The sequence below is a fragment of the Exophiala xenobiotica genome (genome assembly GCF_000835505.1).
Source record: "Exophiala xenobiotica strain CBS 118157 unplaced genomic scaffold supercont1.1, whole genome shotgun sequence".
Classification (NCBI taxonomy): domain Eukaryota; kingdom Fungi; phylum Ascomycota; class Eurotiomycetes; order Chaetothyriales; family Herpotrichiellaceae; genus Exophiala; species Exophiala xenobiotica.
This window is the reverse complement of record NW_013562494.1, coordinates 3615489-3642575: the sequence shown is the minus strand read 5'-3', so window position 1 is coordinate 3642575 and position 27087 is coordinate 3615489. Positions and strand designations below refer to the sequence as shown.

Below are 27087 nucleotides of genomic sequence, written 5' to 3'. Positions count from 1 at the left end.
TATGGAGGCATGTCAGTATGGAGGCATGTCAGTATGGAGGCATGTCAGTATGGAGGCATGTCAGTATGGAGGTATGTCAGTATGTAGTACACGAGGAGTGTTGCTTACCGGAGTGTGCGCGAGGAGTGTGGGTTTCCGGCTTCATACTCGACCTATCTGACGTGTGACCGTGAGGACAGACGCTGACTTCACGAGTATAAAACCAGGGCGTAGTAGCATACCGGGACCTCCAGAAGACATTGTCTTTTTGGTAGTACGACAAATTGTAGACCGACAACAAGATGGGCAGCGGGAGCATTGTTCCCACACCCAGTGACGGGTATATTTTATCCCGCAATCACATGTCGTCTGCCCGGTCTGTGAAGAACTACGACCTGGTCCTAGGTGCCTGGTACTTTAGAGTCCTCGAATTCGCTAACGGTTTCACAGACTTACAGCGCAACACGCTCTTTTCGTCCTGAAAAATGGCTTTTTGCTGCACCCCAAAATTGCTGGACATGTCGAAGAGCATGGGGAGTCATTAGAGATTGCGGACGTTGCTGCAGGGAATGCGTAAGCCCACTACCCTACAACATCGAGAAAGCAACAGCACTGAAACAGCTCAGGGTTGTAGGGCTATCGCTGGCCCATGAGTATCCGCGCGCCAGAGTCCTTGCTCTTGATATATCCGCCGAGCAATACCCCCCGGCCTGGACACGCCCAGCAAATATTGAATTCGGCTTATGGAACTTCTTCAACCCCCTTGCCCCAGAACTCGTGGGGAGGTTCGATGTCGTCCACATCAGGGCGATTTGCGCCCCACTGATCAACGGTGGTAGAGATGCAGTTATCAAGAAGCTTATCCAGATGCTCAGTAAGTTTTCATCTTCATCCTGCTGTCAAGTCGACTCCGTACCCATCTGCTAGCTGGGGCGTGCCCTGGCGTGCCGTGGGCTAATAGTTACTCTTCTAGGGCCCAATGGCTACCTTCAATGGTACGAATGCGTCTCGCAATGCTTCGCGGAAGTGGATCAATCCCTCAACCCCTTGCCGCTCAGCGCCGATTACTTCAGATTGCTCGAAAAATACACGGCACTGCTCAGTTCTACACAGCAGAACTTTGACAATCTCACAACCAACCTTCAGCGCCACGGGTTGGTCGATGTCGAAAGAACAGGCTCCCCGAGCATCCCCTATCTCCTCAAGCAGGAGACTGACTTTGTTTTCTGGACGTGCGAAGAGATATTAGATACGCTCGTGCATCGGAAAGAAATAGGCTTGGACGTGCACGAGCTGGAAAAGGCTCGAGGCCAGCTGGCTGCGGAACTCGCAGGCGGGAAATGCTTGATGTACACCATGGCGACCTTCATTGGGCGGAAACCCTAGCATGGAGGGTATGGTGGCTTGATGTGTTGTCGAGCTCTGGTCGTCCTCAGTTCATTTGATATCTGATGAAATCTCCCGAGTATCTGGACAGACTTCAGGCCATTTAGGCAAACCATGTTGAATCATGGCGAGACGATTTCTTCGAATCGTGACAACCTTCGGGAGCCGTCATGTACTTGTATCCTTGGAGTCTCAGTCCCGCGTGAAAAGGGATTAAATTAGCATCCCTTAGTATCTTAAATAGCTCGATAGATTCTGTCATCTAGAGTCAACGAAAGTCAACATTGTACGGAGTAAATAAAAAGGAAAAGGGAAGACTAGTTAAAAGGCGTGAAGGCTTAGGGATACCTCGATACATCAGGAAGCCTCGGAAGTAACTTAGAAGGTGAGCCGCTGTTCCCCAATTCTGCACTCCAAACTCCACACATTGAGCGACAAGGAGAGAAAGATGGAATACTATTTAAATCCGTTTCCCAGGAATCCCAATTGAAATATAAAGGCCGGTGTGGCTCGGCATGTGTCCGACCACAACAGCAGATCTAGGCAAATTTGGAGATCACTGCCTACCTTAAGTGTAGCCATTATTCTACTCTCACAGAAGAATATAGGTACGATTCTATGCTGCGGTCGTCAGGATGTCGGTCTCGTCCCTCGACTCACGCGTATTCCGCAACCTGTTCGGCACGCAGGAAATTCGTGACATATTCACTGATGAAGCATACGTGCACCGACTCATCGAGACCGAAGCCGCGCTCGCCAGGGCGGAGAGTACAGTCGGTGTCATACCAAGCGACGCGGGCAGTGTCATAACCGAAGCGTTGAAAAATGTCGAGATTGAGTACGTATTCTTATTTTATCCACTTCCATTTCACATTCCCTCTCCAATCCTGCCCTATCTACGTGGCTACCTAAGTACTGTACCTGGCACACCCCAAGTCCTCTTGTGGTCTTAATAAAGTGGAAGAGCGCTGAGCTCAATGCTTGGAAAAGTGTAGTTTCGACCGACTGTCCGCGGAAACAGACATAGTCGGCTACCCTGTCCTACCTCTGGTCCGACAGCTCGTGGAGCAAACACCCCCCGGGCACGCAAAGTACATCCACTGGGGTGCCACGACGCAGGACATCATGGACGATGCGTCAATATTGCAGATCCGCGAGGGACTCAAGGTTGTTCGGCGGGAATTGGAAACCTTGAAGGGCGTGCTGGCGAAGTTGGCCGAGAAGTATAGGGATACGTGAGTCGCCTTCATCCGTTTTCTATCTTTGGCTTGCCGTCCTGTTTGATATCTTCACTGCCCCGCTGCCCTGATGCAGTAGCGTTGCTGTCTCTTTCATGTCCCTTCACGATTTCCAGGGCCAAAAGTCAAAAGGGTCTCATGCTTCCGGAATGGGTGCTGACTGTGGACCTGTGTTGTAGCCCTATGGCCGGTCGGACACATCTCCAGCACGCTCTCCCCTGCACCTTCGGCTACAAGTGCGCCGTATACCTGTCGTCCATCCTGCGGCACCTTCAACGCCTGTCCGAGATCGAGGCGCGCACATTGATGGTCCAATTCGGTGGCGCGGCAGGAACCCTCGCCTCACTCGGCACCCACGATGGACCTCGCGTCCGCGCCGAACTCGCGCGAGAACTCTCTCTGCTCGACCCGCCGATAACATGGCACGTCGCGCGTGACAACATCGCCGAAATCCTTAACTTTCTCGCGCTAGTCGGCGGGACGCTCGGCAAAATCGCTTACGACCTCATCATCATGTCGTCCAACGAGTTGGGCGAAGTGAGCGAGCCGTTTGTCCCGCACCGAGGCGCGAGTTCAACGATGCCACAGAAAAGGAACCCGATCTCGAGCGAGGTCATCCTTGCCGCGAGTAAGCTCCTTCGAGCCAACGCAGGGCTCGGTCTTGATGCGATGGTCGTCGATTTCGAAAGGGCATCCGGACCTTGGCACCTTGAGTGGGTGGCCATTCCTGAGGCGTTCGTGCTGTCTGTGGGAAGCTTGCATCAGGCAAACTTTGCGCTGGGTGGGTTGGTGGTTAACAGTGGTGCGATGAGGGATAACTTGCACTCAACCAGGGGTTTGATCGTGGGCGAGGCGGTCATGATGGGGCTAGCACCGTATGTTGGACGGCAGAAGGCACATGACGTGGTTTATGAGGCGTGTCGGACGGCGATTGAGCAGGACAGGAGTTTGATTGATGTGCTGGAGAAAGATGAGGAGTTGATGGGGAGTTTGGATGGGAAGAAGGTGAAGGAGTTGTGTAACCCATTGAATTACCTGGGGGCGAGTCAGATCATGGTTGATCGAGTTCTGGAAGACATTAGACGATGATCAACACCACCGCGGGAAAATAATAGAAGGCACGTGTGCAATGTATGAGAATTGGGCAAGCAATAGCATATAGAAGGACATTGAATGCATGACAAGCTTGCTGATTGTACTATGACCACACCAGATGCCCATCATGGCGGGAGATTGTAGACACAGAAAAGATGGACCACTGCATCCATTGACCCCGAAAGATCGAATGCCGCGGTGAGTATCGTGTCAGAAGATGGTTTGATCTTCTTTGCACCAAAATAGGCCCAAATCCTGGAATGATTCCAATCGCAATGAGAGGAGGGATAAAGGCCAGAGTGTTGGCAAAGGTGGTTTCATAGGTGGGAAATGGGGGTTTATGAGGACCTCCCACAATTCTGACATCAACGTAGATGGACGGGAGAAAAGTAATGAAACGGGAAGGGGATGGAGAATTCTGGTTCATATTGTTTTCATGTTCAGAAAATGCTCATGGGTATCATCACGCCGAGTGTTCATTTAAGAATTTTCAGCATTGATAGTTTACTCTTCGGGAACTGCAACATGTTAGAGATTTCATCAGAGAATTTTAGGGCTACGACTCACCCTCAATGTTGCCCTCCTTGATCTCATCACTGATCTCCTTTGGTGATCGGCCATCAACTTGGCAACCAACGCTGAAGGCTGTTCCTAGAATTTCCAACACAGTACCCTTGAGCTCCCGAGAAAGAGACTTGTTCGCGCCACGCATGGTTCGTGCGATATCGAAAATCTCATCCAGAGGAATGGACTTGGAGTGCTTGATGTTCTTTTCCTTCTTTCGGTCACGGGGAGGTTCTTTCAGAGCTCTGATGACAAGGGAAGAGGCGGAGGGAACGACGGAGACAGCGGCTTGACGGTTTTGGATGGTGAGCTTGATGGTGACCCGGAGACCTTTCTAATCCGAATCAGTAATCCGGTCGCAGCGTATATTTTATTTGTGTACGAACCCAGTCGCCAGTAGCCTTCGCAATGTCTTCACCGACCTTCTTGGGAGACAGACCGAGAGGACCAATCTTGGGAGCGAGAGTTGCTGATGAACCGACCTCACCACCGGTGGCACGGAGGTGGCTATCAAATTTGTTAGCCTTCCTTCGAATATCTTCAATAACCATTGTGCGGGATGTCCTTACATGATCTTGATCTCGTTGGGGTCTAACTTGGGAGCTGAAGAGAAAACATATTAGCCGCCGCGCCTATGCTTCTCAAGAAGACGATACTTACGCATGGCGAGTGCGAAAGGTGGTCTGTCTTTCTCGAGGGTTGTTGGAAAATTGTCTTGACTGGTCGAACGAAACAAAAAGTTCAGAATTGCGATTCGCAGGTAAGAGATGAATTTGGGAAGTTTTTGCCAAGATGTGTGTTGCACGTGACTTGATCAGTCAGTCGCGGAGAAGATCCGGAGTAGACCAGCGCGTACGGTGCATCACAAAGTACGTGAAACGCATGTCATCCATTAATGGTAGCAACCCGAATTATTTCATTACACTCAGGTCTGCTTGAGATTCCATTCTAGTGGTACCATTTACATTCGAAAGGCCAATTTCGTAGATGCTGCGGACCTCAAAGCTCGAATTCTAGCAAGGCTCCTAACGGCCATACTCTCTTGATAGGCGCCCCTTCTACTGCTATTCTAGCTGGAACCAGACACAGCAAGCCTAACGTGGGTTAGCATATTCCGCATCACAAAAGAGTGTAACTTACTTCATGAGATGGTCCATGAACGTCTGTAATGACACATCATCCGTGAAAATCGTTTGTGCAGTCTGAGAGACGCCTCCATAACCTCCAGTTGCATGAGTGGTCGATGGGTTGAGCTTCGACAACAGGAAACGTGCTTGAGAACCGCCGGCGTCGCAGATGATGAATCTAGGTAGCGGGAAACGGTCTTGAACCAGTTCTCGGGCATCTTCCTTGGGAGCATCCAGAACTGCTTTGAAATTCTCGTACCCTTCCTGTTCGTGATAACCAGCTTTTCGCCATTCGGCCATAGTCTCACCATGGAAAATGAGGATTTGGAAAAATGTGTCGAGAAGAAGGATTGTCTGAGGTTGGATAGAAGCAGAATCGAGCAAGACCGGCACGCCGCCTTCATGGTCGAGACCGTAAGAATCTAGAGTCGGCTGTATCATGATCAATGAATCCCCCACATATTCATGGTTGAGTACGTGTCGATAAAAGGCCGTTTCATCAGGAGAGTTATTGAAGACTTGGAGGAATTGAGATCTGCGAAGATGGAACATGAATTGAGGATACAAGGTAAAGTTCTTGTCGAGTCGGAACGATGTCGGATCGTCTTTGCGATAGTCGGCAAAGCGGGAGCAGAGTCGAATGAGCATTCGGTCGACCCATCGCAGCACATCCGGCCCATCGTCGACTTCGGCTTTGAAGACTGCAATTCTTGCCATGAGCACGGCGGCAGCCTCTTGGTCGAAAGACTGTGCCAATGCTGGGTCACCGGCCGGTCCACTCAAATTCCGAGCGACAGTCGTGACGCGGAGATGATATTGGCCGGAGGAGTGCTGGTAGTATGTCAAGAATTGCATCATGCCTCGTTGTGGACCTTGTTGCACTGGTGTTGGGCCACCTTGGTTGGCAACTTCGAAGTAAATGCCGTAACTTGAGGTAGGATCAATGCCGCACATCTTCCATAGGCAGGTATTTCCAATACCACACTCTGTCTCACCTACAGAACTTGACTTCTTATTTTGCGACACAGCATGACCAATGAGACCAGTGACTTTAAGCTCCTTCGTGGTAACCACTTCCAGTGAGCCATTGAAGCCCATAAGAAGATTGTCGTTTTCGTCCTTGTCAAATACTCTGACGAAAGACTGCTTGAATTGTGAGGAGGTAAAACTGTCAGTCAACACCATATGACCACCAGTCGAGTTCGCAAGGCTCTTCATTTCGAGCAAGCCAACTTGGTCAAGACAGCCGACATAGAGATCAATGATGTGCCCGTTGTGTGCCGTACGCTTGGCCAGGTTCTCGTAGAACTTGATGGCCTTTTTGAAGTATTTGACATTGTCGCGGTCAATGTCGTGGTGCGAACGAATGGGCTCACGCAGTTCAGGAGCAACCACAAGACCCGGTCCTTCAGTGGCCGGGCCACCAGCAAAAAGCATAAGCCTCGCTCCTGCATTCTGGAAGGAGGTCTCCAACAGGCCCACAGCGATGCTCATAGCAACGCCGGTACACCGAAGCGGACGACGGTCGTTTGCGACAGGCCATGGATCCTTCTGCAGCTGCTCAATGGCGTTTGTAATCTGGAATTCGGCTTGCTGAACGGGCAGGAGGAATCGAGCTGCTGGTCCCATTGGTGGCGGGGGTCGTCCTTGTTGAGGCGGTACGTTAGGTCTCAGTCCTGGAGCCGAGAGACCAAGCATCTCCTGAACCTGCTTTGCAGCATAATCCTTGCTTCCTCTGAAGACGTATGACTTCTGGCACTCAGTGTAGCCAATTTCATGCACAGCAACATTTGTTCCGAACGTCACCAATCCGACCAAGGCGTTGGCTGGGAGTAGTGACAAGCTCATGACCAAGGTCTCCTTCAAGGCCTGCAATCCGTCCTCTTCTATCGCGGTATCAACGACATAGACGAAGATAGGGGGTGCTGGCGCAGGCCGAGCAAGCTGGTATTCTACCGTGGTGTTCAGGCTATGCATTTCAGGGGGGACATTTTCAGCGCTGATGTCTCCATAGTGACGAGGGAGTTGATTCCTCTGCAGACAGAATGGACAGATCCATATCTTTGCTCGGACATCGACGTTGGCGAACGGATTGAGGACTGCTCGACAGGGAGGCTTGCAAGTGACAGGTTCGTAATTCAGGAGGGGCTTGTTGAGCTCCTGCGCATTGTGAGTAAGTTGAGCCTCATATGTGTTCGGCAGAGACCAACCTTGAGAGGCGTGAGCATGAGACTCACGGGCACCACCAGTCTATTTGCTTCCTGCGGGAGGTTAGTTTACGTCTTGTGAGCGGAGCTGAGAGAACACACCATGCGTGTTGATGGAATAATATTCCAACTGAGCCTGACTCCATCTCTATCTTCCACCTCCGCCCAGTTGTCCTTGATCGCATCGTATTGTGCTTGATCCATGTTTGACGTGATATCTCCAACTCCGGCTTAACAACGCATGCTGAAGCACGGAATATGGCTGAGCTCGCTGATCTGGTGTATTCTCGCGACTTTCGTTGCAGTAGTCCTAGTGAGTGACTCAGGACGGGGACTAATGTCAAGACGAGTCTCGAACCCAGAATGACTGATCCGTGGAAGTGGTGTGCGCTCGGCCACTCTGTCAACTTTAACAGTGGGAGATAGAGGTCGAAATGGACACCGGACACTGGCAGCCAAGTCGCAGGCTCGGTGAACCTTCCACTCTCCACACTGACATGCAACTGCGGGCAACCCAAATTCCCCCTGTCACCGAGACACGTTTACCTTTTCAGACGAGCAACAAAAGTCCCAAACTACAGCCCTGTTCTAGGCGTCCGAAATAGCTGAGCAGGCAAGGCCAGACTATTGATGATGAGCAGTCCGTGAAGTCACGACAATCAATCCTCAGGACCTGCGAATCTGCGAACATGTCGTCCCCTTCAATGCTCACAAAGGCAAGCAGTACTATTTGGTCGGAGAGGGTCTACAACTAACAGTGATAGTTTGAGAGCAAAAGCAGTCGTGCTAAGGGCCTTGCTTTCCACCCGAGACGACCATGGATCCTCGTCAGCTTGCACAGCAGTACCATACAGTAAACCACTCGCAGCCCACCCTCCGCGCTCCACACTAACCGCTTCCTCCAGACTATGGGATTATCGTATGGGCACACTGATTGACCGGTTTGAAGAGCACGATGGACCTGTGCGTGGGATCGACTTCCACAAGACTCAGCCACTGTTCGTTTCGGGAGGAGACGACTACAAGATTAAAGTGTGGTCATACCAAACAAGAAGATGTCTCTTCACACTCAACGGCCACCTTGACTACGTTCGGACAGTCTTCTTTCATCACGAATTGCCCTGGATCCTATCCGCTTCAGATGACCAGACAATCAGAATCTGGAATTGGCAAAATCGATCATTGAGTATGTCTCATACTCTAGTCATCAGGCTGCGCAGCTAATTCAATTTATAGTTTGCACAATGACCGGCCACAACCATTATGCCATGTGTGCGCAATTTCACCCCAAAGAAGACCTCATTGTTTCCGCCTCTCTAGATCAATCAGTTAGGGTATGGGACATCTCAGGCTTGCGAAAGAAACACTCCGCTCCAACATCAATGAGCTTCGAGGATCAGATGGCACGCGCGAACCAGCAACAAGCTGATATGTTTGGAAACACCGATGCAGTGGTCAAATTTGTGCTTGAAGGTCACGATCGAGGTGTCAACTGGGTCGCATTCCATCCAACTCTACCTTTGATCGTCTCAGCTGGTGATGACCGCCTCGTCAAGTTGTGGAGAATGAGCGAAACAAAAGCCTGGGAAGTGGACACCTGTCGTGGACATTTCCAGAACGTATCTGCATGTCTGTTTCATCCACATCAAGACCTGATCTTGTCAGTGGGAGAAGACAAGACAGTCCGAGTTTGGGACCTGAACAAGAGAACCTCCGTCCAATCCTTCAAGAGAGAGAATGATCGGTTCTGGGTAATAGCCGCTCACCCCGAGATCAATCTATTCGCTGCCGGACATGATAATGGAGTTATGGTCTTCAAACTTGAACGGGAGCGACCAGCGTCCTCGGTCTACCAAAACCAGCTATTCTACATCACCAAGGACAAGCATGTACGGTCTTATGATTTTACCAAGAACGTCGAGTCACCTTCTCTGCTCTCACTTAGAAAGTTTGGCAGCAATTGGGTGCCTCCGCGTACGCTTTCATACAACCCAGCCGAACGGTCGATACTCGTCACCTCGCCAACGGACAGTGGCACCTACGAATTGATCGGCCTTCCCAGAGATGCCACTGGTGCCTCCGACCCGACGGATATAAAGCGTGGCTCAGGAACTGCCGCAGTTTTTGTTGCTCGTAACCGATTTGCAGTCTTCAACAGCTCAACACAGCTTGTTGAGATCAAAGACCTGAGCAATTCAACCACCAAGTCTTTCAGCGCACCACCTGGCACCACTGACATCACATATGGCGGAACCGGGTGTCTGCTTCTCCTGACTCCTACGAATGTCGTCCTGCATGATATTCAACAAAAGAAGCAATTGGCAGAGCTCAGCGTGACTGGGGTCAAGTATGTGTCTTGGTCGAATGACGGGTTGTACGCAGCATTGCTTAGCAAGCACAACGTCACTATCGTCAACAAAAATCTCGAGCAAGTCAGCACGCTGCACGAAACAATCAGAATAAAGAGCGCAACTTGGGACGATTCAGGCGTGCTGCTCTATTCGACGTTGAACCACATCAAGTACACTCTCCTGAACGGTGACAATGGCATCTTGAGGACTTTAGACCAGACCGTCTACCTGGTCAAGGTAAAGGGCCGTAATGTTTACTGTCTTGATCGATCTGCCAAACCAAAAGTTCTCAGTATCGATCCCACCGAGTATCGCTTCAAGCTTGCCCTTGTCAAGCGAAACTACGACGAAATGCTTCAGATCATCAAGAATTCAAGCCTCGTCGGTCAAAGCATCATCGCCTATGTGCAGAAGAAAGGTTACCCCGAGATAGCGCTTCAGTTCGTTCAAGATCCTCAGACCAGATTCGAGCTTGCTATCGAATGTGGAAACCTAGAGGTTGCAACCGAGATGGCTAAAGAGCTTGACAGACCGAAGATCTGGACACGCCTCGGCGCCGAAGCTTTGATTCATGGGAACCACCAAACGGTCGAGATGACCTACCAGAAGCTCCGTAACTTTGACAAACTTTCATTCCTGTACCTTTGCACAGGTGATGAGGAGAAGCTTACCAGGATGGCCAAAATCGCTGAGCACCGTGGGGACTTCGTTTCTCGCTTCCAAAATGCTCTCTACCTCGGTGACGTGGAAACTCGCATCCAGATGTTCAAAGAAATCGATCTATATCCTCTGGCATATCTGACAGCCAAAACACACGGCTTGAGAGAGGAATGCCAGTCCATTCTCGAGCTATGTGGTCTGACAGAAGATCAAATCTCAATGCCCGAAAGCGGCCAAGCTCTTTCACCTCCAAAAGTTATTGCTCCTACATACAAGGCCAATTGGCCCGTCAAGGAGGCCTCTCATTCCTCGTTTGAGAAAGCTCTGCTTGGTGAGGTCAGTGGCGCTGTGGAAGACGAGACAAGCCCCGATCTGTTGAACGAAGATGTTCCTGTCATTGCAGATGGCACTGGATTGGCGGTAGAGGACGAAGCAGACGCCGTTGAAGGCTGGGACATGGGTGACGACATTGGCCTTGACACTGCGGGGGATGAGTCTGAGTTTGTCAATGTTGACAATCCGGATGCTCCAGTCGAGGCCGCCGGTCCCGGTAGCTCGGAAGCCGATATGTGGGCGCGCAACTCTCCGCTGGCCGCCGACCATGTCGCGGCTGGGTCTTTCGAAAGTGCCATGCAATTACTCAACCGGCAGATCGGCGCCGTCAACTTCGCCCCTCTCAAGCCAAGATTCCTCGAAATCTACCAAGCTTCGAGGACATTCCTGCCTGGCAATGCTGGTCTATCCCCTATGCTGAACTACGTTCGCCGCAACATCGATGAGACAGACAGTCGGAAGCTGCTTCCCATCATCCCCAAAGGTCTTGACACATTAAGTACTGTTGATTTGCAGGAAGGTTACACTGCCATGCGAACAAACAAGCTCGAAAACGGTGTCCTCACATTCCAAAACATCTTGCAATCTCTTCTGGTCAATGTTGTCAGCTCGGAGCCACAAGTTGACGAAGCAAAAGCTCTCATTGCCAAGTGTATGGAGTATACGCTTGCTATGAGTATTGAGTTGGAGAGACGACAACTTGCCGCAGCAGGAGGAGACTCGGAAGAGCAACTGAAGCGACAGCTCGAACTCTCTGCTTACTTTACTGTGCCGAAGCTGGACGTCTCGCATCGACAGCTGGCTCTTATGGCTGCGATGAAGTTGGCATTCTCGAACAAGCAGTTTTCCAGTGCTCTGTCTTTTGCCAACCGTGTCCTCGCCAATGGCGGCGCGCCGAAATTGGTTGAACAGGTCAGTGTTTTCTGTTTATTTATGTGGCAGGCTTCCTAACTATTTCCAGGCAAAGAAAGTAAAACAACAAGCTGAACGAGCCGGCTCGACAGACAAGATCGACGTTGAATACGACCAGTTCGCTGACTTCGAGGTGTGCGCAGCTTCGTACACTCCCATCTATTCTGGTTCGCAGAGCGTTTCGTGCCCGTTTGATGGTGCAAAGTACCAGACTCAGTACAAGGGACAGGTTTGCAAGATCTGCGAGGTCTGCGAGATTGGTGCTGCGGCCAGCGGATTGAGATTATGGGTGCGAGGCTTGTGAAGGTGTTGATGAGGGCATGATCTGCTGAACGAACGACATTGGTTTTGTGCGTGGCGTGCGTCGGCTTTAGATACTTCCAGCAATTCCCGGACAAAAGGTAGCGCATGAGCAAACGGTGCCCGCCAAAGGACGCCTTTTCCGCCCGGCCTGGAATAGGTTGGTCAAATGTCAAGGGTTATCAATGAGTCAAGCTGCCACATGAGGAAAGCCCCTGGCGAAAGGTCAGCGCTCAGGCCTGTGCATCCCTCTAATCATTTTGTCAAAAATCAACCCGTGGTGTCTCAGGTTCTGCGGTAGCCTCCCAACAGGTCGTGGATAATCGTCTAGATCGCTCGCATGCTCCTTCCGTATATCCTTGATCTGTAAAAGAGCCTTCACATGCATGTCTGGCATTCGTTGTCGCCCAGCAGATTCAAAGCACGTAGCATAGAATACCACTCAACGATTTTACCCCAGTCAGCGATCTTAGGCCTCCAAAATTTCAGTTTCCAAATCTTGCAGCGGTAAAGTCGTTGAGTGATATTTTACATTACACCTAACTCGTAGCATATGTAGTGAGTGAGCCTAGGGGCAGGCTGCGATTGGCTAAAACACCAACCTGGCCAACGCCGAGGTCTAAGCCAACGTCAACAAACACGTCGAACATGCTGATCTCGTGCTGCACACGATGCCGGGCTCTCTGCTTTGATCAAGTCGAATTGCTAAGTTGAGTCGGTGGATGGCCAACATGGAGCGTCTCACAGTGCAAACCTTGTTCCATCCGGCCATTTCTCGTGTCGTTTAGCTCCCATGGTCAATGTAGCTTGTGTTGCCGGCAAGCTCAAGAATACACCTTCATGGTAGGATTATCCTATCCAGTTTGACGTGAGGTGGTGGGAGATCTGCAGCATGATAGTCCAATGCGCTGTCCTGTTCAGGAAGGACTGCTAATGTTCCTGGGAGCCTGCCACCAGCGGTTGAAAGACGGCATCAGTAAAGTGCGACTGGCAATCAGAGCTTGGTTGAGCATGTGTGCCAGGATGTATAACGCTGGAGGGGGTAGAAGTCAAGCCACGCACATGAGCAGTGACCCATGTTTGCCATGAAGAGCAAGAAAGCCAACTGCGGTGATATCCAAATTTCCCCAGAGAGAAGCAGGAAGATGAAGTCGGAAGCAGGTCTGCCGCACTTATTGTCGGGCACAATTGCACTGCTCTTCCCTTCTCATTCTGTCCCTCTCACTTCCATCTCAACACCTCTTGTTTCTCTTCTCCTTATCCTTTCCAACAATCGCACCTCGCAATCAATCTTGTGTTGCTGCTCCGAGGGAATCCATTGCTCAATTCCTTCCATCATCGGATTATCAAAAACCACTGTCTTCAGGTGAGTAACCCAAGAAACACGACACCGAAGCAAGTTCCAACTGACGCTGTCTCACTAGGTAAACCTCTCTCGATTTCATTTCCTGATCCCCACCTCTGTCGTTTCCACAATCGAACCACCACATCCACGACCAGAAATAGCTTGAGGAGCCTTCCTGACATCCCGTCAATGTTCACACAACCACAAGGCCACAGCCAACCAAAGATACACACGGACTGCTTGACCTCTGCGTGCCAGGATTCTGCCGCTCCTTGATGCACTTCTGACTCATCTCACATTACCCTTGGCAGCTCTTGCGTACTCGTCGGACCTCTCTTCCTTGCCAAACGTCTTTGTTTTCCTCAAACATTTCAGTCATCCATCATCCTCAAAAATCTCAGATCGGTTGTAACATCTCACATCAATTGTAAGAAGCAGTGCTAACATTTCATCTTCCAGGTGGATAACTGTTTTTACTCAGTGTTCAAACAGCAACGTCTGCCAGTATGAGTTGGGACACCGGAGCTCCACCTGCTACAGGTGAGTACTAGCTATCTCCTGGCACTATCACTGCTACTCCTTCCTTCTCTACCCTTCTACAATGGATTGGATCACAAGACAACGGAGGCAAACAAAACGTGCTACTAAGCCTTGCTGGAAACGTTCAGACTTATGGATGATTGAAGAATGCCCATGCTCATGTTTGGTCCCATTTCATTCCCTCCCTGGACACAGATCGAGAGAGAGGAGATGAGACTAACTGGCCAAACTCAGGTGCCGAAGCCTGGAACGGCGGTGGTGATGCCTGGAATGATGGCGGTGCGGGTAACCAAGCTGCTGCTTTTGACGATGGCTTTGCTGGTCAGACAAATGGCGACTTCAACGACGGCTTCGGTACTGGAGGTGGTGAGAACGGCGACTCAGGTGCTCCTGGCGGTGCTTGCCGCAACTGCGGTCAAGGTGAGGCTCGTGCTCATCTGGCTTGGGACAATCACTGATGTGCTGCAGAGGGTCATTTTGTTCGTGACTGCCCCGAACCAAAGAAGATGGGTGCTTGCTTCAACTGCGTATGGTCTCCGTCTACCACTGCTTCGCCTTTACTGACATCTCCATAGGGCGAGGAAGGCCATGTAGGCGAGATATTCTTACGTCGGGTCATTGATACTGATCGGTCTGTCTAGTCCAAAGTCGACTGCCCCAGTCCTCGCAAGTTCAAGGGTGAATGCCGTAACTGCGGTCAAGAAGGTGGGACATACAAAGACAAAGATTGGAATCTGCAGCCGCTAACGACCAACCAGGTCATATGGCTTCTTACTGCCCAACTCGCGTCGACAAGTGCAAGAATTGCCAGCAGGAGGGTCAGTGAAGCGCTCTTGTACGATGCGGAAGTATGCTGACAATCGAAGGCCACACTGCCATCGAATGCAAGAATCCTAAGGTGATCGACAATGCCCGCGTTGCTGAGAAGTCTGAAAATGAGGCGTGGGACTTGCTCAAGAAGGCGAGTGATGAGCAGGATATCACCGACTTCAAGGAAGGAATCCAGATTCTGTCCAAAGCTGCTCCTGACTACACCTATCCTCGTCTCGAGAAGGAGTTTCGCAAGCGTGGTTATAGCATCTACCTCATTGCAATGGTTGGTCAATCTTCGATCGGTCTCATTCACATTGCATGCTAACTGCGCCACAGGAGAAGAACCATGGTGACACCTGGACCAATGTCAACCTACAGGGTGAAACCGGCAAGAAGTATGCTGTTAGCTACTTTCTCTCTGACAAGCCTCAACGTCCCACTCTGCTCGACAAATGGCCACCCTCTGCCGAAGAGAACCTCACTCGTCTTGCCGACGCCGGTACCCCACTTGATCGTGGTGTGGACAAGTGCAACAACTGCGGAGAAATTGGTCACAAGAGCAAGGCTTGTCCACAAGAGCAAATACCACGAGAGCAGACCAAGGTTCTTTGCCACCTGTGCGGAGAAGAGGGTCATCGTGTTCGTGACTGCAAGCAGGAGCGTAAGAAGGCTGGGCGTACTTGCAAGATCTGTGATGAAGAGGATCACATTGCCAAAGACTGTCCCAATCGTGAGAAACAAACTTGCCGCAACTGTGGCTCTGAGGATCACATGGCTCGAGAGTGTCCAAATCGCGAGAAGAGAACATGCCGCAACTGTGGTGAGGAAGACCATATCGCCAAGGACTGCCCCGAACCACGCAAGCAAAAGTGCCGTATCTGTGACGCCGAAGATCATCTGCAGAGAGATTGTCCCAAGAAAGACGAAGCTGGAGCTCGTCCTCCTAGGGACTGGTCGCAGGTTGTTTGCAGTGTCTGGTAAGTCGAAGCAGTCAAACCCAACACTGACTCATACTAATTCGTTGCCACAGTGATCGCAAGGGTCATGGTCGTGCCAGATGCCCCGAGGCCAAAAAGGGAGATCCAGGTTTCGAGCCAGGTACGGAGACTACCCATCCAGACGGCGGGGCTGCTGTCGGTAGTGGCTGGGAAAACAACAATACTGGCGGCTCTGCACAGGCTGATTGGGAGCAAGGTCCTGCCTTTGCCCCTGGTGCACCAACTGTGACCTCGACTGGCGGTTGGTAGGATAGCATGAAGCCTGAGAAGAGACCCTATTGAGTTTCAGACTCTGCCAACAGCTGCCGACACCATCTCCCTGGGGCACAGCGCTTTAGGAGTCCTGCGAAGATTAGCATGGTCAGATGGACATGTCAACAGACATGAAGACAAAAATAAAGAGAGAAACATCGAGAAAGAGAGCTACATGAGATGGTCACCAGGTAGCACTTGGTCAATCCTTCACTGATACCTGATATCAAAGCTCGATCAGAAGACATAGTCAGCAAAATCAGAAAAGGTCTCGTACCACAAAACGAATTTTTCCGTTTCTTGTTCATTCTCTAAAATCTTGCACTCGATCTGCGATGAGCTTTGACAGGTGGAAAAATATGTCCATCAGGGTGTTCTATTATTGATCTTGCAATTGCGGCAGACCTACAGAGCAAACACTTCCTCCATGTGAACATCACGAGCCTCATTGAAGAAGTCGGGGCTTCGGCAAGTTAAGCACGCCCGTCTTTGTTTTTCAGTTACATCACTTAGCTGCAGGAGCCCACGGCTTGTCCCCAAAGTCCTTATAGCCCTCACCCTTGACAAATGTGTACAACCAAGGCCCTTGCTCCTTTTGCTCAGCAAGCTTGAGATACGCAGTCGCAGCTGCCGGACCATCAATGTCCATGAAAACGGGTGAACCAGATGAAGTGCGTTCGTCGGCATAGTAGAATCTAGGCCCATCATTAGCTTCGTCTTGATACGACGTGGTCATCCTCTCCTGCCGGCGTCGCAAGAGCTCAAGCAGGAAGGTTACAGAAATGGAAGGGAAGACAACGGAGAGTAGCAAGGTAGAATTAGTGATGGAATGGAATAGGAGACAGAAGACGTACGTGACACCTTCGCCCTCATAAGTCTTGGTTTCAACCAAATACCGAATCGCGTATGCCGTGGCCCCCTTGGTCATGCCGAACGAGAGCATGCCGGGGACGGGGACGAGATTGAGAATGTTGCCCGTGAAGATGAATGTCTTGCTTGCTGTGGCGGGGAGGCCGCGGAAGCCGGCGATGGCTTGTTGCAACGCGAGCAGGACAGACGTGCTGTTCACGGACATGCTGTCGTCGTGGTCGGGAAGCGAGAAGGAGGTCAGCGGGTCCTTCGCGTCGTTGGGGATGCGGAGGGCGCCATTGTACACGACCACGCTCGGCGGTGCTCCGAGCTGCGCCTTGACGGTGTCGAACGCGCCAGGGACCGTCTCGGGCTTGGTCAGGTCGACGGGGACGTGGATCTGGTTCAAGTTGTTGTTGTTGTTGTTGTTGTTGTTGTTGTTGTTGTTGTTGTTGTTGTTGTTGTTGTTGTTGTTGTTGTTGTTGTTGTTGTGTTCTTCTGTGCCGTGGTTCTTGCGCGAGGCCAGGGCGACTTTGTACCCCTTCGACGTGAAGGCGTTGGCCACGTGTTTGCCGATGTTGGGGCCGGCGCCGAGGATCAGAAGGACTGGAGACGACATGGAGGGTGGGAGGGTGGAGGCGGCTTGACAGAAATGTGACAAATGTCTTCTTTTCTAAGGTTGTAGAATATGTTGCTGTGAAGGTCTTCCACGAGGCTGGCTGGGTACGGGTAAAGTACAGGTAGGTACGGAAGAGGAGATGTGATCGGATGCTTAGTACCTCTCTGTCCCAGCCTTGGATGAGCACACAAGGTGTCGGGGTTTTATATTATGTCTTTCAAGGTCGGGGCCGGTGTGGTCAAGACCATTTGTTGTCTCCGCCATGGGTAGTAGATACCTGGTAGTTACCCCTTGAAAGAACCCCGACATGGCCAATGATTCGAAACCGAAAGCACAAGCACAAGCAAGGAGCAAGGCCTGACTGGAGGCGTGAGAAGGTCGAATACCGACCTTAGCCGTGAGGCGCCGTGGCCGAGAATGGATGTTGTAACTTAGTTGCCTCATGAAGCCTCTAAAGGCCCATCACGACGAAAAGGACCCGAGGAGAGCCAATGGAGAAGATGCTTTCTCGGTCGTCGCGCATCGAGGCTGACAAATGGGCGACAGATCGCCCTACCTAGGTGCCTCAAGGTGCCTCGAGGTGCATTGCGAGTGGTTCGTACGGGCGAACGTTCGACCATCGAATTGAATAAAGTCTCCGCGTCCCCCTCGGTTTTGATGGGAGAGAGAAGTAGAAGTTCCGGGGCCGCTGGACATGTCATTTGCGTATGGAGCACGCAAGAGTTTGGGCACGATGAAAGATGCATGGAGGGTGCCTGGCATTGGCTAAAGGCGCGTACTCAGAAGACGAGACATTATTCAGCTCAGGACCCGTGGGATGGGAAGACCATTTCGCCATTGCGAAATGGCATGTAGAACGTACGACAACTGTTTGGAGCGATCCAAGACGAGCGCAAGCAGTTGAGAATGAAGAGTCCCACGCATTGCTCGATTGCGCATACTCCTTTGGAAAAATAATAGTAATATTGATCAGCCGAAGGTCAGCATAACCAGAGGGGTCAACAGCGATACCTCCCAATCGTCATAGCAGATGGTTCCGACGACCATAAATTCATGAACATGACCGTCCACAGCAGGATGGAAGACAACCGTGACCTTCTAAATTCATGTAAACGACAGAGATCCATGCCAACACAAATTCCTCCAATGCTCAGCGCGGTATGTTCGTTGTAAGTTAAGCACCAAAGAACGCCATGCTCTGGGACAAATGAAGCAAAGCACACCACCAAACAGGTCGACGGACTCAGGCATGGAAAGTATCTTGATCATGCGAGGAGGGAGAAGCTGTCAGGTCTTCCTGAGGGCGCCCAGACACCACTAACAGTCACGAGAAAAACGCGCAGCTCCTTGCTCCTTGCTCCTTCCGCTAGGGAAATTGAGTTGCTGGATGTTCAGACTCCTGATAATATCGAGGCATTGATGAGCTGTGGACCAAGTGTTCAATGTCATGGTAGCCATCGAAAAATGACGGCGAGGTTGCAGCCCTCTGGAGAACAGTCCGGGGCTGAGTGTTTGCCCTACGCGTTGGCAGAGCCGGAGCTTGGAGTTGGGATTGATCTTCTTGATATACCCGACCCACACTTTGGCCCTCCCAGTGAACATGATGTTGTCCGACAACAGGTGCTCCGCTGGTAGCAGAGTTCTTAGTCCTGTTCCCACGTCCCAATGGAGTGCCGGTATGGTAAGCTTGGAGTTCCAGGTCTGGATGTGAAACTTCTTGCCTTTTGCGTTTGCGAACTCCACTAACCTGCTCTTGATGAGAAGTCTGCTCTCGGGCATTCATATGCGGAACGACAGTATCCGGCAGAGGAAGGGGGAATGGTTTGTCACTTATCCGGGCCACATTCATCCCGTCGTTGCTTGTAGTGATCATTTCGGTCTGTTTCTCGGCGTGATTGCCAGCAATTCTTTTTGGAATGTTCTCCTGGTGATAACCTCTTTGGTGCTCAGTAAGATGATCCTTTCTAGGGAAACCCTGGGTCCCCTTTCTCAAACATTTAGGCCAGGGGCAATCGAGATAAGTAATTTCATGCTGAGATTTGTAATGCCTTGTGACATCGGCCTTGCGACTGAAAAATCTTCTCGGTTGCCCGTCTTCTCCCAAGCAGTCCGGGTGATAACAGGGCAATTTGCCCTTGACGGCGAGCCTGCAAGACGTATTAGAGCAACCAGACACATTGGTACAGGGATGGCATTGAACAAGAAGATGTGATAGAAGCGAATAGGCTAGGCATTAGTTGAGAAGCAGTACAATTAAGAGGATGCGGATCGGGCTGGAAATGCTTGGAAGCGTGCAGTATGAATGGAATACCTCACCTTTTGCCTGGGCTCCCCTTTCTAGCAACCTGTCGGGTAGAGTTAATCCCCCGACTCCCATTTTCCCCTAGGCCAGAAGCTGGCAAATTGCGGTCGAGCTTTCTAATGGAGCTGGCATGCAATGACTCGCATTGTTCAGGGAATAGCGCCGAGTATTGGTCGTCTATTGCGACGGAAAAGTCTGCCAGTTCAGGACTGGTGTTCGTGCTTGTAGGATGGGAATCCGTGCCTAGCGAGTTGTCGCTGCTTCGGTCTCTGTAATTGTGGTATTGTGTCGAAGTGGTGTACAACTGTTCGTGCTGATAGTCGTGCATACGTGGCTGGTGAGTAAGTGTCTGTTCGGATATATAACGAGGTGTGCTGAGAGAGTTGTTGGAAGGGAGGCCACCGTACTGATAATGCGGCGCAGCCGAAGGGTTGACATTCTGGAAAGGGCTAGGTGCGGAGAACGAGAACGACTGAAGATGTTCTTGACCATAATTCCCCTGCCAAAGGTCATCGGGCCAGGCATCGTTCTGTGCATCAGCCATGCTTGAAAGATATTTTCTGTTCGGTCTCGCAAGTATCCAGGCTTATGGGCCTGGAGAAGAAAGCATCGCAGCAGAAAATGACTGTAGTGTCGACGAGAGAAGAGCAAAAGCTTCAGCCTGATGCTACCCTTCGCGAGTGGAAGACTGGAAGCAAGGATAGAAGCACCCGCTCCAGTGTCGAGGCAAAGGTGCTCCTAGGCAAACAGCCGGGAGTCCGGCAGTGTAAAATGGAGAAGCAGGTTGGAACGATAAATTGGTAGGGTTATAGAGATGGCGCGAATACGCACAGAGTGTCGGACTGAGGGTATGGCATGGCAGGTCAGAAAGACAGCCTATCAGTGACGAGTGCCAGAATCCCTCGTTGGCGTTTCTTCAGCAGGTCCTCAAACAGGCGTGATGAAGTTGGGCAGTTTCCTCAGCTAGCCTTATAAGAACGCTGACCGAGGGTTCCAATGTTCCACATGGAACAACGGAACATCCTTCTTGAATTTCGAAAGATCTGAGATAGAGTGAACGGAACGAGCAGTGCACAATGAAAGGTTAGGCAAGGGTGAATGCGAGCACATGGTCTCCCACGTGTCGATGGCACTGATCTAGCCGCACATGAGTAGTACGGTAATCAGGAGGGAGGCTTACCAGACCAATTGATTGTAGCTTCAATAGCGAGGCTATTCCCAAGGCTCATCTTTTTGTAGGGCAGTTAGCATGGCTGGTCAGGGTAGCATAATGATTCGTTGCCCTCGTTGACACTGGTATCCGTCAAGCACGGAATATGCAGTTTGCCTCGGCCGAGGAACAGACGACAAACAAAGAATGGTGACACTGCCCCGGTTTGACAACCAGTTGACCACAAATTCAGCGCGGAAGGCCGCCGGTGGACAGGAGGAGAGGGTTCGGCATAGCGTCTACAAGGTCCCGTGAGGTGAGGATACGCAGGGGACGCGGTGGGAAATCTCTCCCTAAGGATAGTGGCCCGACTTGCGAGATAGCATGATCCCTTTTGCCATGGACAACGACCTCCCCACGGTAGGATATTGCTGCAGAATGATGGCAGTGCCGACGGGTTGGACTAGCGTTCTCTTCTCGAGCTGCACGGTTGCCTTTCCATGCCGTGCAGCTTCCTAGAACGCGTTCGAGACCTAGGTCGACAAAGGAGATGTCCACGATTAGCCCGCAGCTGCTGAGGCTGAGAAAAAGGCGAACAAGCAAGGTGGTTTGCGGACAGGCTCAATACTTTTGACCTCTCGCCGGATGTAGTTTAGTGGCTGCCTTTCGGATCACAGCCACCCTTCTTCAGTACCACCTGGCTCTGCACGCCAACTAGGTCGCACACAAAGAGTGAGGCGGAGTCATGCAGTCGGAAACCTTACCTTCCAGAAGGGTGCCAGCACTGGCGGTCGAATGGTTCGAGCGGATAAGAAACCGTGCAGAGCGGTTCGGATGAACCCAACCCCTAGGTCCGAGCAACATATACACAAGGAAGTCTCAGGACGAAGCTTGGAGATTGATACCGCATCTCTGTTGCACTCTTTCTGGGAGAGTGATGGCTCCTGCAGGCTGCAAATGTCATGCCCTGCAGCAAGCCGAATGGCAGCAACGTCGCTGCTTAAGTAGCTACCCTACAGATCATCTTCGAGGAATTTGTACACGAACTTGAAATCAGCCTTCCGCCGATTCATCCTGCATTCAGTTAGGCAAACAGAAGAATGATCCTAGATGGGAGATGACCCTCTGCTTACCACGTGCTTTCATAGTCAAAGAAGCGATATGTTCCCTGTTCATATTCCTCGGTGATTTGCTTAGGTTCTTCGTGCCGTTGGAACCACGTCTGGTATTGCTTGTGAAATCGCCAGCTCTGGTTTTTGAGAGCGCGTGCTGCAAGCCACTGCTGGTACGTGTTTTGGCGATAATAGAAGATGTAGAACAGTGTGTCTGTTTCCAATCGTTGATTATCATACAGGGCGGGATCGTCAAAAATCGGGAGGACATCCTGTGGATAATGCGCCGGAGTATTGTACTTGAGCGTGGGGCGGTAGTGCTGCGGCCTATCGCTGTCGGACGGTTCCGGGCAAGTCTCCTGTGATGCCTGCAGTAGTCTTGCCAACTGTGAGGGAGGCTGAGCTGCACGGCTCTTAGTTGTCTCAAAAGAGTCTAGCAAGTCTTGCAATCCCGGCGGCAGGTGGTATATCGACTCGACCGTGTCTTCGTGAGCATCACCGTTAGTCGTTGGCAATTCGTCCGCTATGACAGGTTCCTGCACTGCCTCGGACTTTTCCATCGCAGGTGTTGGTGGGATGCTGCTTGGCATGCTTGCAGCAGGAGCACTGGTGGAGCTGAGAGTGGGAGACTTGGAATGACTGGATTGTTCTTGCGAGGCTGAGCCGTCCAGACTCGCTGCAGCGGGCGCAGGTGATGCGGCCTTCTCAGCCGGCTGGGCTGGGACAGAAGCTGGAGACGCGGTGGCGGATGTCTTCACTGGCGCTGGTAGTGGATGAGATGTAGATGCAGGACTAGTCCCAACCGGGGGAGGAAGCGGTGCGATACCAACTCCACTTTTGTCCATAGCTGCGGCAGCAGCTGCTGCTGAGGCATACTTCAAGGTCTCTCCAGGAGGTCGATTGGGTAATGGCGCTGGTTTCATAGTGTTGTCTTTGGGTATTGATGGTGGCGGAGGCATGGTGTTGAGCGTCGCAAGTGCCGGCAGAGGCGACTTGAGCTGCGTAGAGGGTCGTCGGGCAGGAATGTGCTCGGATTTTGTCTTCTTCAGGGTGTTTAAATCTGGTTCATTGTCCTCTTGGATGGACTGCGCATCTTGGGAAGACATGTGATCCATTTCGTTGTTTAATCCGAATTGAGCTTCTTCGCTATCCAGGTTGCAATCGTCGTAGATCCCTTCGTATGCTTCTGCATCAAAGTCGGGCTCACGGCCTTCCCTCACCACCTCTTCGATCTCGGATTTGATAGCGTTGACCACGTCATTGTCAACGTTTGCGTTTTGGAGCGACCGCAGTAAGAGTTGGAGCCGGGATTCGTGCCATTTGTAGGTCTCGGTTACTGACTCGATCTCGGCAAGTCGGTCCGCCTTGCTATTGTCTTTCTGCTTCTTTTTGAGAGCAGATTGGAGTGTGCCAGCCTCTGGTTCCAGTTCTTCCGTCAATATTCTGTTGATCTCCTCCAACTGATCTGACAAGAAGTCGCATAGCTCTTCCCGCTCCTTTTCCTTTGGATCTAGCTTGGTGTTCTGCGACAGTCCTTCTTTCGAGAATGCCTTCGTCTTCATCTCTTTCTCGACAGCCTTGAATATCTCCATACACTGTCTCGCGTGTCAGTACCCGTCTAGTCCAACGTGTAGACATCTTACTTTTTCTATCCGCTTCCGCTGGTCAAGCAGAGCAGACTTGTCTTTAATCTCATTACCTGCCGCCCATGTCTTGATCTGGTCGCGAGATCTCTGCAACTTCTTGATCTCTTTCTTGAGATTGTCTTCCAGTTTCTCTTTCTGTGCGGCATTATTGGAAGAATAGATCTTTTCGTAGATGCCCTCGAAGGCCTGAATGCCCTCGTCAACCTTCTTGAAGGTCTTATCGATTTCTTGCAGGGTCTTCCGGGAAGCCATGCTCATCGTTTTTTGGGAGGGTCGGGAGGGGGATGTAGGTGCGTAGGCGCAGGTTCGATCGGTTTAGAGATCACACATGAGGAAGGGAAATCAACGTGGTTGCAATTGAAGCCCAGCACAAGACAGTCGCGCGCTTCACAATGCCGCTGCTGCGTTTCACTTGTCCGATAAATCACTAACCAGTTTTAGTATAGCGCTCTTGGCACTCGTGTCTCCTGCCTTTTTGAATTCCCCCAGACTTTCTCGTCATCACGTGCCTCATTCATTCGCGTTAGTCCCCACATGACAGCAAGCTCATCTGTGCTGCAGCAAAGCTTGGATGAATCTCTTGCGATCTCTGCCATTGGCAAGCACACTGCTTGTCACTATGACAAAGATCGACAAGCCATTGGCGATCGATGTTTCTGTGCTGCCATGCACAGCATTGTACCCTCGGACGTCTCTCGTTCCTAACCCTACAGACGGCATGAGGATCTGACTACAGTGTACTAGCGCTTCGGCCGACGAAGCTATGAGAGACATGGGCAAGTCATATGCCACTCATATTCGATACACCACATCTCGGATGTGGGTAGTCGCATCTTCCAGGACCTCACCTGTCTCCAGTTGTACCAGAACGCGTCTTACACAGTCGTCACAGTCGAGCTCGCTGATGCATGGATGTAGGATAAGATTCGCGAGTAACGAAGGATCCTTCGCACCTGTCTGGGATTTCAAAGCGTACCAACACTTCACTCTCTTCTGTTCGGGTATCCTCGAGGTCACCTCCTGGATGCTGGTTTGCTTGTCCCATCCTTCGTGAGGCTCTTCAGCCCCATGTTCCTCGATCTGAATGACTGCAGTTGCCAGATCAACAATCCAGGGGTTACAGCTGCCTGTCAAACCCCTCGCCTTGGTCATCAGATCTCTAGCTCTTCGTCTTACGCCAGGATGACGGCATTTCCATGCGACGAAAGCGAGCGGCGGCACGGGGTTCAGTTCAAATAGGAAAGGAGGCTTAGCATCTATGGCCAGAGCGTAGCCGAGTGCAGTCTCCCCGTAGCGGACGATCTCTCGAAAAGCGACCAGATGTTGATCGAACTTGGTCTCTGCTGCGATCAAGCACACTGACAATTCGATATAGGTCACCCTATTGTATATCAGCAGAAGCGAGGTTAGAAAATCGGAAAAGTTGCAGGGATTTTCAAGTCGAAAGGCCTGCACCGTGTTGCGCCAAATATCCAGATCCCTCAAAATGCGTTGTTGAAGAGCTAACCATTCATCATCCCCTGAAATGGCCTGTGACCGGCCGTAGGAGGCTTCCTCCATAACCTTGGAAGCCTGATACTTCAGGCTATACAGGCGGGTTCTCAACATATCCAAAGGCTGAGGCATCATGACCAGGAAAGACGACCTGAGTGATTTCTCTCCATTGAAGGGTCCGGCTATTGTAGTTGGAAATGCACTCGTGGGCGACACGAGCAATGCAAGGCTGGCGAAGAACCGGCATATTCCTTCCTTCACGTCCAGATTATCAGGCCACTTCTTGATCTGCGAAGACAACTTGACCGAGCTTCTGACCAACACGAGCGCAGTGTCCACGTTCCCCAATTGAAATTCGAACATTGCAAAGAGGACGGAGCTTAGGAAGGCACCGGGCAGGTCTGCAGTCTTACTGCTCAAACGTTGCCGGTATTCGCTGATGGCTCGCCCATGATATTCCAGGCTCCACGAATACCCTGACAGACTGCACCCACGCCCGAAGGGGTCCGCCGGGGCTGGCCGAACTCGAACTTGTTGATAAAGGTGGCTTAGCGAGATGATTGCGGCCCAGAGCACCGTGTCAGACACGCACCAACGAGGCACCAGGCTCAGCCAGAATTCGAGATCTTTCACATTTTCCCCAGCAAGCATTGGTCCCACTTTCTGGAGATAGTAGTCAAAGGCTCGTTTCTCGTCATGACTGCCACTGACCATGGGGATCTGAAAGGCGGGACTCGATATTCTCCCGCCAGTAGAAAAGGAAGTGCTCGTTTGAGGCGCCGCAAACCGATACTGCAATGCCATTGGGCCATCACAATGGCGCCTGCTTTTTGCACATTGTCCACAAATGGGCTTCCCTTCGTCGCATTTGATTCGCCTTTTCCTGAGGATGGCCGATTAGACTAGGAGAGGCGGCAATGGACTTATTCGCGACTTACTTGCACGTAAGACATCCGCTGGCTGAGGTCTGATATCCGCATCTTCTGTTCCGCTTCCTGTAAGGTGTCTGTGGCTTCATTCTCGTAGTTGCCATGCAAAATTTCTCGATGTTATTCCATCCAACGCTCTTCGATAAGCGTGCACTGGCTAGGAAGTCTGTCTACACCTGTATTGGCTCGAAATGTCACGCGGCGCACATATGCCCCTTGCAAAAGTAGCGACGAACTTCGGCGCTGCAAGGTTGTTGTCGTTTTATCTTCGATAAGGCAGCCGGATCGATGGACTGAGAATTAGGACGTACAGTGTGTAAGCATGTCATCAGCTGCTCGATAACTGGTCTTGAATAGTATTAGTGGTTCGGTGGCTTACCAATGACTAAGAGCCAGTCGGATTATTGGGGCATACGGCCAGACCGGCGGAGACGGGGCGCGAGGCTAATGAGGCTTGGGGAAGCACACTGAAAATAGAAACGAGGACGTCTTTCGAGAACATTGAAGTTGTACGCTTTTTGACACACAACAATGTCCGGAACAGGGACGATCCACGACAGCATCTTTGAGCGTTATTCCGGGATTTAGGAACTGATTTCTTCCTCGTGCGACTTTCCTTGTGTTCCTTGCGGCCATAAGGTAAGCTGCTTAAGAAAGCTGCCCTTGGCCGAGTTCATCATTTAGTGCCTCCATTCCCCCAGTGTTCCTACAATGTACTAGTATGGAGCGAGAAGACTCCTTCGAGAGCGACCGCTTTATATCATGTCTTGACCTACTGCCTTTTGTGAATGGCAACTGCAATGATGCTGTGAAGATGGAATCTAAAATTGCCCGGTGGAGAGGGTCAACCCTAGGCATTATCGACCGACCGACATCAACGGCCTCC

At 51.3% G+C, this 27087-nt stretch overlaps 10 protein-coding genes across 16 annotated transcripts in view; 5 read left to right on the top strand and 5 right to left on the bottom strand.

Moving 5' to 3' along the window:
* The window catches only part of PV05_01418, a 2587-nt gene extending 2306 nt beyond the window's left edge, over positions 1-281 (top strand). For 4 of the 5 annotated variants that reach the window (XM_013466407.1, XM_013466406.1, XM_013466408.1 and 1 more), the window contains one exon: positions 56-281. The gene's annotated coding sequence lies outside the window, so the exon portion shown is untranslated. Of the gene's footprint in view, positions 1-39 lie in introns of all 5 variants that reach the window. The other variant, XM_013466409.1, reaches the window with a different exon arrangement.
* Positions 282-1365, top strand: PV05_01417 (uncharacterized protein; the record flags this gene model as incomplete). Its single annotated transcript, XM_013466404.1, has 4 exons — positions 282-319; positions 430-552; positions 606-853; positions 953-1365. The coding sequence occupies 4 exons, from the start codon at positions 282-284 to the stop codon at positions 1363-1365; spliced, it is 822 nt and encodes a 273-aa protein (XP_013321858.1).
* A 509-nt stretch (positions 1366-1874) lies between these two features.
* On the top strand, positions 1875-3793 carry PV05_01416 (3-carboxy-cis,cis-muconate cycloisomerase). Its single transcript, XM_013466403.1, has 3 exons — positions 1875-2203; positions 2361-2600; positions 2783-3793. The coding sequence occupies exons 1-3, from the start codon at positions 2001-2003 to the stop codon at positions 3690-3692; spliced, it is 1353 nt and encodes a 450-aa protein (XP_013321857.1). The 5' UTR covers positions 1875-2000; the 3' UTR covers positions 3693-3793.
* Positions 3794-4102: 309 nt separating this feature from the next.
* Positions 4103-8004, bottom strand: PV05_01415 (the record flags this gene model as incomplete). Of its 2 annotated transcripts, XM_013466402.1 has the most annotated exons (8): positions 4103-4216; positions 4266-4596; positions 4649-4769; positions 4832-4865; positions 4923-5071; positions 5403-7549; positions 7600-7650; positions 7699-7800. In XM_013466402.1, 8 exons carry the CDS (start codon positions 7798-7800, stop codon positions 4203-4205), a joined length of 2949 nt encoding a protein of 982 aa, XP_013321856.1. In that variant the 3' UTR covers positions 4103-4202. The 2 variants fall into 2 exon arrangements, with proteins under 2 accessions (XP_013321856.1, XP_013321855.1); XM_013466401.1 differs by lacking the exons at positions 4103-4216; positions 4266-4596; positions 4649-4769; positions 4832-4865; positions 4923-5071 and adding an exon at positions 5149-5356 and having other exon boundaries at positions 7699-8004.
* Positions 8005-8140: 136 nt separating this feature from the next.
* On the top strand, positions 8141-12505 carry PV05_01414 (uncharacterized protein). Its single transcript, XM_013466400.1, has 5 exons — positions 8141-8312; positions 8361-8449; positions 8502-8782; positions 8833-11852; positions 11902-12505. Exons 1-5 carry the CDS (start codon positions 8286-8288, stop codon positions 12154-12156), a joined length of 3672 nt encoding a protein of 1223 aa, XP_013321854.1. The 5' UTR covers positions 8141-8285; the 3' UTR covers positions 12157-12505.
* Positions 12506-13291: 786 nt separating this feature from the next.
* On the top strand, positions 13292-16368 carry PV05_01413 (uncharacterized protein). The gene is made up of 10 exons (XM_013466399.1): positions 13292-13518; positions 13957-14037; positions 14272-14457; positions 14506-14564; positions 14613-14627; positions 14679-14742; positions 14796-14855; positions 14904-15133; positions 15187-15827; positions 15881-16368. The coding sequence occupies exons 2-10, from the start codon at positions 14004-14006 to the stop codon at positions 16095-16097; spliced, it is 1506 nt and encodes a 501-aa protein (XP_013321853.1). The 5' UTR covers positions 13292-13518; positions 13957-14003; the 3' UTR covers positions 16098-16368.
* A 20-nt stretch (positions 16369-16388) lies between these two features.
* Positions 16389-17803, bottom strand: PV05_01412 (uncharacterized protein). Its single transcript, XM_013466398.1, has 2 exons — positions 16955-17803; positions 16389-16795 (listed from the first exon to the last, which is right to left on the bottom strand). Exons 1-2 carry the CDS (start codon positions 17566-17568, stop codon positions 16606-16608), a joined length of 804 nt encoding a protein of 267 aa, XP_013321852.1. The 5' UTR covers positions 17569-17803; the 3' UTR covers positions 16389-16605.
* Positions 17804-18647: 844 nt separating this feature from the next.
* Positions 18648-20551, bottom strand: PV05_01411 (uncharacterized protein). Its single transcript, XM_013466397.1, has 2 exons — positions 19885-20551; positions 18648-19715 (listed from the first exon to the last, which is right to left on the bottom strand). Exons 1-2 carry the CDS (start codon positions 20412-20414, stop codon positions 18935-18937), a joined length of 1311 nt encoding a protein of 436 aa, XP_013321851.1. The 5' UTR covers positions 20415-20551; the 3' UTR covers positions 18648-18934.
* Positions 20552-21898: 1347 nt separating this feature from the next.
* On the bottom strand, positions 21899-24141 carry PV05_01410. 2 transcript variants are annotated; one of them, XM_013466396.1, is made up of 3 exons: positions 23776-24141; positions 22154-23727; positions 21899-22094 (listed from the first exon to the last, which is right to left on the bottom strand). In XM_013466396.1, the coding sequence occupies exons 1-3, from the start codon at positions 24034-24036 to the stop codon at positions 22034-22036; spliced, it is 1896 nt and encodes a 631-aa protein (XP_013321850.1). In that variant the 5' UTR covers positions 24037-24141; the 3' UTR covers positions 21899-22033. The 2 variants fall into 2 exon arrangements, with proteins under 2 accessions (XP_013321850.1, XP_013321849.1); XM_013466395.1 differs by having other exon boundaries at positions 21899-23727.
* A 316-nt stretch (positions 24142-24457) lies between these two features.
* Positions 24458-26472, bottom strand: PV05_01409 (uncharacterized protein). The gene is made up of 2 exons (XM_013466394.1): positions 26211-26472; positions 24458-26155 (listed from the first exon to the last, which is right to left on the bottom strand). Exons 1-2 carry the CDS (start codon positions 26303-26305, stop codon positions 24571-24573), a joined length of 1680 nt encoding a protein of 559 aa, XP_013321848.1. The 5' UTR covers positions 26306-26472; the 3' UTR covers positions 24458-24570.
* Between the last annotated feature and the right edge of the window lie 615 nt (positions 26473-27087).

Excerpts from the sequence above, each read along its gene's own strand:
- PV05_01416 (XM_013466403.1), top strand. The coding sequence starts at position 2,001 with ATGTCGGTCTCGTCCCTCGACTCACGCGTATTCCGCAACCTGTTCGGC. Across the intron at positions 2,204-2,360 it reads TTGAAAAATGTCGAGATTGA|TTTCGACCGACTGTCCGCGG; the intron begins GTACGTATTCTT and ends GGAAAAGTGTAG. Across the intron at positions 2,601-2,782 it reads GCCGAGAAGTATAGGGATAC|CCCTATGGCCGGTCGGACAC; the intron begins GTGAGTCGCCTT and ends CCTGTGTTGTAG.
- PV05_01414 (XM_013466400.1), top strand. The coding sequence starts at position 8,286 with ATGTCGTCCCCTTCAATGCTCACAAAG. Across the intron at positions 8,313-8,360 it reads CCCCTTCAATGCTCACAAAG|TTTGAGAGCAAAAGCAGTCG; the intron begins GCAAGCAGTACT and ends TAACAGTGATAG. Across the intron at positions 8,783-8,832 it reads TTGGCAAAATCGATCATTGA|TTTGCACAATGACCGGCCAC; the intron begins GTATGTCTCATA and ends TTCAATTTATAG.
- PV05_01410 (XM_013466396.1), bottom strand. The coding sequence starts at position 24,036 with ATGAGCATGGCTTCCCGGAAGACCCTGCAAGAAATCGATAAGACCTTC. Across the intron at positions 23,728-23,775 it reads AGCGGAAGCGGATAGAAAAA|TGTATGGAGATATTCAAGGC; the intron begins GTAAGATGTCTA and ends CACGCGAGACAG. Across the intron at positions 22,095-22,153 it reads TTTGACTATGAAAGCACGTG|GATGAATCGGCGGAAGGCTG; the intron begins GTAAGCAGAGGG and ends AACTGAATGCAG.
- PV05_01413 (XM_013466399.1), top strand. The coding sequence starts at position 14,004 with ATGAGTTGGGACACCGGAGCTCCACCTGCTACAG. Across the intron at positions 14,038-14,271 it reads CGGAGCTCCACCTGCTACAG|GTGCCGAAGCCTGGAACGGC; the intron begins GTGAGTACTAGC and ends GGCCAAACTCAG. Across the intron at positions 14,458-14,505 it reads TTGCCGCAACTGCGGTCAAG|AGGGTCATTTTGTTCGTGAC; the intron begins GTGAGGCTCGTG and ends GATGTGCTGCAG.
- PV05_01411 (XM_013466397.1), bottom strand. The coding sequence starts at position 20,414 with ATGGCTGATGCACAGAACGATGCCTGGCCCGATGACCTTTGGCAGGGG. Across the intron at positions 19,716-19,884 it reads AAGGGGAGCCCAGGCAAAAG|GCTCGCCGTCAAGGGCAAAT; the intron begins GTGAGGTATTCC and ends TACGTCTTGCAG.
- PV05_01409 (XM_013466394.1), bottom strand. The coding sequence starts at position 26,305 with ATGGCAACTACGAGAATGAAGCCACAGACACCTTACAGGAAGCGGAAC. Across the intron at positions 26,156-26,210 it reads AGCGGATGTCTTACGTGCAA|GAAAAGGCGAATCAAATGCG; the intron begins GTAAGTCGCGAA and ends GGCCATCCTCAG.
- PV05_01412 (XM_013466398.1), bottom strand. The coding sequence starts at position 17,568 with ATGTCGTCTCCAGTCCTTCTGATCCTCGGCGCCGGCCCCAACATCGGC. Across the intron at positions 16,796-16,954 it reads TATGAGGGCGAAGGTGTCAC|ATTCTACTATGCCGACGAAC; the intron begins GTACGTCTTCTG and ends TGATGGGCCTAG.